This window comes from Fukomys damarensis, unplaced genomic scaffold (genome assembly GCF_012274545.1).
Source record: "Fukomys damarensis isolate Sample0158 unplaced genomic scaffold, DMR_v1.0_HiC HiC_scaffold_7, whole genome shotgun sequence".
Taxonomy (NCBI): Eukaryota; Metazoa; Chordata; class Mammalia; order Rodentia; family Bathyergidae; genus Fukomys; species Fukomys damarensis.
The window spans coordinates 7,906,550-7,912,549 of NW_022900919.1; the positions used below are offsets into that span (position 1 = coordinate 7,906,550).

At 43.8% G+C, this 6,000-nt stretch overlaps 1 protein-coding gene across 4 annotated transcripts in view; it reads left to right on the forward strand.

Moving 5' to 3' along the window:
- Positions 1-4,757, forward strand: part of Cers3 (ceramide synthase 3) — a 111,670-nt gene extending 106,913 nt beyond the window's left edge. For all 4 annotated transcript variants that reach the window (XM_010611084.3, XM_010611086.3, XM_010611087.3 and 1 more), the window contains one exon: positions 2,601-4,757. In XM_010611084.3, coding sequence (XP_010609386.1) covers positions 2,601-2,768 — 168 coding nt within the window. In that variant the 3' untranslated portion in view covers positions 2,769-4,757. The remainder of the gene's footprint in view (positions 1-2,600) is intronic.
- The last annotated feature ends 1,243 nt before the right edge of the window (positions 4,758-6,000 follow it).

The following is a 6,000-nucleotide window of genomic DNA, read 5'->3' on the forward strand; positions in this document are numbered from 1 at the left end:
ACTGCTTTTCTTTTGTATCAATCTCACTATGATCTCTTTTTATGTCTTTTAGTCACTTTCCTCACTGCTGAGACTCAATACCCAACACCCACAACTAAAGAAGGAGACGTTTATTTTGGATCATGTTGTACAAGTTTCAGGCCTTGCATAATTGGTTGCATGGTGGATAGGCCTGAGCAGAGAAAAGCTGCCACTTCATGGCAGCCAGGCAGCAAAGTGAGGGAGGGAGATAGAGCCTCTCAGGCCACACCCCCGTAATACCCCTCTTCCGACTAGGCCCCACCTAGTAACCCCAGCCAGCTGTAAGCTCCTCAGTGGACTTAGCCACCAAGGTGTAGTGCCCGCCCATCACCTCCCAAAGTCCTGCCTATGAGTGCAAGACTGGGAGGAACATCTAGGTATAAACCATAGCATCTTTTGGTTTGCTTTTAGTTTATTTTGCTCATTTTTCTAGTTTCTTATAACTCAAATTGAGATTTTTTTCTTCCTTCCTAAATAATATTATACGTTTCCCCCTTAAGCACTGGTCTAGCTGCTTGTTATAGTTTATATCTGGATGTCCTGTGCAGGGGTGTTGGAGGGTGATTGGATCATGGGATCTGGTAGTTAAATGTGATGTTAGCAAGTGGGGCCTGGTCAGAAGAGGTGGATCCCTATCTCTTTCCTGGATTCTCGCTGTTTGCTCTGCTTCCTGGCAGCTATGACAGGAGCATCTTTTCCTTCCCTTTGTGCTCCTGCCTTCACTATGCAGTCTTGCCTTGGAGTTGGCCGACCATGAAACATGAGCCAAGATAAACTTCTCCTTTAAGGTGTGGGCATCCGGTATTTGTCACAGTGAAGAGGAGGTGACTAAGACAGCTGCACTAAAATTGTTTTATTTCCATTTTCATTTAGTTTTTCTGGTATTATTTGAGACTTTCTGACTCATTGATTATTTAGAAGGCTTTTTTTAAAACTTCATGTATTTTGAGATTTGCCTATTGTCTCTTTGATAGTACATTGATTTCTAGTTTAATACCATAATGCTCTGTAAATGTTACCAGCTAGCATGTGTTCTTAGCCATACGTAAGATGGAAATCAGATGTGGTCCAGTTCTTGAGTCTGCCGATGACAGTTAACCATTGTCTGCCTCTTCTAAAGGGCCCTCCAGGGTGTCAGTCCTTGTGTGCACTTCTGAGATGTTACTAATCAACTAAACATTCTTGCTGAATTTGTATAGAAATCGTATGTTTCCAATTCACAGTAGTTAAATTGGAAACAACCTAAATAGCCATTAACAAATGCATGGTTAAAGAAAATGTGATTGCATATATACGTGTGTGTGTGTGTGTGTGTGTGTGTGTGTGTGTTATACAATTTAAAGAATGGTAAATTAGAGTCATTTGTAGGAAAATAGGTAGATCTCGATATCATAATACTAAGTAAATTAAACCAAACAAAGGAGGTTAAATATTGCATGGTTTTGCTTAGATGAGAAACCCACAATATAAATAAATTTAAAAGTAAGATAAAGGAAGGGCTGGGGATTTAGTTCAGGGGTTCCATACCTGCCTCTCAAGTACAAGGTCCCAAGTTCGATCCCCGGTACAAAAAAAAGGTAAAATAAAGAAGAGATGGCAGGAATCAGGGAGGCAGATTTGTGGGAATTGGGGAAGGGGAACAGGGAAAAGGGAGAGAGAGGAGAATAAAGCCAAGGAAGGAGATTTTAAAAATGATCAAAATGTGATGTGTGTTACCAGTTTTCCAAAACGAGTGTAATGATTATGCATTACAGACATTTACCATTAATAAAAAACACACAAATGGGCAAAGTGCAGTTCTTCTGCTGTTAACAGCCTGAGCTTTGAATGCTGACTCTTAAGGTTCGCATCCCCCCTCACCTCTTGGAGCCAACAGCTACCAGTGGGGACTCTTGCAGCCCCCAGAGATGGTGACTCTTGGCAATTCTGTGTTGCTCTCTGCTGTTCTCTGCTGCTGGCTGCTTTCTGTGCCGCTGGCAGCTTTTGGCACCACTTGAGATAGAAATCATGAATAGGCAAAAAAAAAAAAAAGCCATCTGCCAGAGACTTTCTTAGGAAAAAGAAAGGCTGCAGCATAAAAAAACAGCATATGAACTGAGCCTGCTGAAGGTATGAGCAGGTTACTTATATAGAGAAGAGGGGCGAGCTCGAGCATGTGCAGTGTCAGACTTTTTCTTTGGTTATGGGTGGGGGAGAGCCCTAGTGGACCAAACTGAGGAGCATATGGGGACAGAGTCACCCAGAGAGGCTGCAGAGTTCCCTGGGATCCATCTGTATCTGAAGTCTGCAGCAGCCAAAATGAATGTCTCCCCAGAGCAATGATGGGGTACAGAAGAAAATACTGTATAAAGTACCTCCTGGGGAGTGTTGCACCCATCTCTCCTGTCTCAGATACACTTTGTATAATTTTATTTTGTTGGGCTTGTTATGACCCGGAGTGTAGTTGATCTTGTTGAACGCTGATTCTGTGAATATCGGGTTTTCTTTAGAAAACCAAATCTCTAAGCTGGGCCCATTAGTTAGCATAGTCACTTAAGACATCATAGACAATGTCACAGCCAATTCTTTCCTTTGTCTAGGACTGTAAAGATGTGAGGAGTGATAACGAAGAGGAAGAAGAGGAGGAGGACACTGACAGCAATGACGAGGAGGAAGAGGAAGCTACCAAAGACAAAGAGAGAAACTGTTTGAAGAATGGCTTTGGGACCAACAAGCATCTCATTCCCAATGGTCAGCACAGCCATTAGCTTGAAGTCACAGCCACGTGAATCCCATGCACAGCGTGCCGCAAGGACTGCTGGGAGCCTGCCATGCTCCCACTTCATTGCTGTGGCCAGGAGGACCACAGAGACCCCAGGTTCTACCCTTCCCTCTTTCTCACCTTTCCTTCCTCCTGAGATATGTTTAAGAATATGTTGTTAATTTGTGTTCAAATAGTAAATATGCCCATGCCTGTGGATTTTACTGCAGTTTGGATGCAGGCTTGTCAAAGAATTCAAAGATTTCTCCAGAGCACTGTTTGAGTTCTGATTGCGTTCATTTGTGCACTTGAGTCACATCTGACTTGTTCAGGGACTCACTTTGCTTTAGCCCTTTCATCTTTTCACCTTGCCTGTCCTCAGGGTGCCTTGACCAGTACGAAGGAAGCCTGCTTCTTTCCAGGTGTGTTTAGCCACAGAGAGCAGCTCATTTCCCAGGGCTGTGTCAGAAGTGGTGGTGGGACAGTTACAAGGACCAGACAGGGAGACAGGCTCCAGGGCTCATGGCCACTTCCTGCCATAGAGGCGCAGGTGCTGGTCTCTACAGTGCAATGGTAGTGCTCACTGTGCAGCTTCACAGGGTTGGGTGAGGTGCCGGTGTGATAAGAGAACTGATGCATACACTTCACCTGCGGGCTTGTTAACTGACCCTCTCCACACTGATTCTAGCTGTCTGGAAGCAGAAAGCCTGGCTAAACTTGTCATTAATGAAACGTATAATCTTTAAAAATTCCTCTCAGATGTGTCTGAGATGGCTGGAAATGCAAATACCCAGAAGGCTGATTCCACTTGATTTGCTAACTATGTATTTACCCATCCCCAAGGATAGTTCTCAAGTTCCCCTGGAAATCTCCCTCAGATCCATAGCCAAGAGGAGGGAGATTTAGCACCTTTCCTCTTTATTTTTTGCTGATTTTCACTTTTTTCCTCTCTAATGGGGAAGCTTTCCCATGCTGCCTTGAGTCCCTTCTTTGGGCCAGCAGAGCTCCTGGACGATGGGTGTCAGTCTGGGGCCTCTGCAGAGAAGTGGGAAGCAGGTTAGGTTGCACACTGAGCCACGTCACCTGGAAAGCCTGAGCCTCTGGATAGCATTCATGGGAGCTGCTGGCCTAAGGAAGTCTTAGGAACAAGAGAGGAAGCCGCGTGATTTCATTGCCGTCATCCATCCAATCAGACTGCATTATGGTGCAAAAACACAACACAAAAGGCCATAAAATAGTCACACACACACACACACACCCCACAGCGATGATGCAAAGGTGCGAGCCACCCTGAGCCAGCCCTCCTGGAGGAGGAGGGTGGATCTGGGACGGTAGGCCTGGTCTGGCACTGCCTCACCCTCCAGGAAGGAGGAAGTGGGAACCTTTGAACACACCCTGTCCCTATTTGGGCTTTGTCACTGCAGGGGACACTTGTCCTGAGCACAGTGGGCTGTGCTGACCTTAGTGCTTTCTGGGGTCCCACTGAGTAGAGGCTGTGGCTTCCAGAGAAAGAGCTTGAGCACAGAGTGCCTGCTCCCTTCACTGCCCACCCTGCCTCTCTCAGTTGGGGTCTGATTTTATATCTCCAATGCACATGTTTTGCTCATGGCTCTTGCCTGTATACAGCCACGTGAAGAGGGGCTGTGAGGACTGGAAAGTGAGGCCCAGCCACTGCAGGCTGCCAGGTGCCTGTAGCAAAAAGGGGACTGTATACACTAAAAACATCTAAGATTTTTGGTTTTTAATAAAAATAGGTTTTTTTAAAACTGCAAGCTAAACAGAAACAAGACCAAACCCTTCAGAATTTTTTCCCCAACAAAATCTTGTTGAGGAATCACAGAAAGAAAAGAAAAACAAACGTCAAATTTTCTCTGCATATTTGCTTCAATAACATATTCATTGATGTTTAATATGATATTATATATGTAAAATGACTCCACTCAAGGACGTAGCTCTTCATTTATTATTATTTTTTCTTTTGGTATTGGGGATTGAACTTGGGACCTTGCACTTGTGAGGCAGGCAGCAGAACCACTGAGCTAAATCCCCGGCCCTTCATTTATTATTATTTTTTCTTTTGGTATTGGGGATTGAACTTGGGACCTTGCACTTGTGAGGCAGGCAGCAGAACCACTGAGCTAAATCCCCGGCCCTTCATTTATTATTAATCTTACATTGTTATTATAATTGTTGTTATTGTGGTGGGAGAAGTTCACACTAAAGTATTATTTTTATGTTACCACTTAACAGAGTATTTTTTTCTCCATTTATTTTGGTCTTGTCTCGGTACCAGATCTCTTCTTGCTTAAGGTAAAAACATATTTATTTACATCTTTGTCCTTCAGTTTTTCACCTCATTTGATTGTTGAAGGTAAAATTAATGTATCAATTTCAACTATCTTTAATGCATCTGGAAGCACTAAACTAACTTCGTAAGAGTTAGATGCACATTTTTGTAATATCGTTCAGGTCTTTTGTGGTGAATTTTAAAGGTAACCTCCTTTCTACAGGAAATAAGGGCACAGAACTATGAGAGATGACTGTAAACTGACCTCCACATACCATCAATATTGTTGTAATGGTTATGACTTAAAATAAAATAAAGGTAAAATCCAGTGCACATGGTGACTGAGGGTCAGAACACATACTTGGCTTCTTGGAGATAAATAATCTTCCTGTGTAGTGGAGACAGATTTGCCTCCAGAAGAAGACCCTTGGGCAGGGGAGGAAATAGCAGAGAAGGGAGCCAGGTGTGAAGAAGCTGCTGACCTTGTGGCTCAGGCTGCCTGGGGTGTTTGCCTTCCCAGGTACCTCTGACATGCTGAAGAAGAAGTGTAAGAGATTGAACTTCTTGGCTGTGCATGGTGGAGACCGCCAGCCAGGCCAGGGGCTGGAGTCTGACTGGACACCACCTGAGCCCAGCCACCGATGAAGTGTGAAGAAAGGATTGATGGCTTCCTGGCTGTTCATCAGAATTACTCACAGAGCTTAAAAAATATATCTTGCTTGTTGCCTGCTGCTCATTTTAATACAGTATTTCTGAGATGATGAACATCTCCATTTTAGCAGAGTCCCAGGTACTTGTGAAAAGTAGTCAGGATTCTGTGCAACTGTGCTTGGCTTTGTACCTACTGGAAGTTTCATGCATTAAGAGATGCAGAAATGTAATGGTCCAGCATATTTAACTAAAATAAAGTAAGGAGTAAAGGAGACATAGAATTGGCAAGACAAATAGAAAA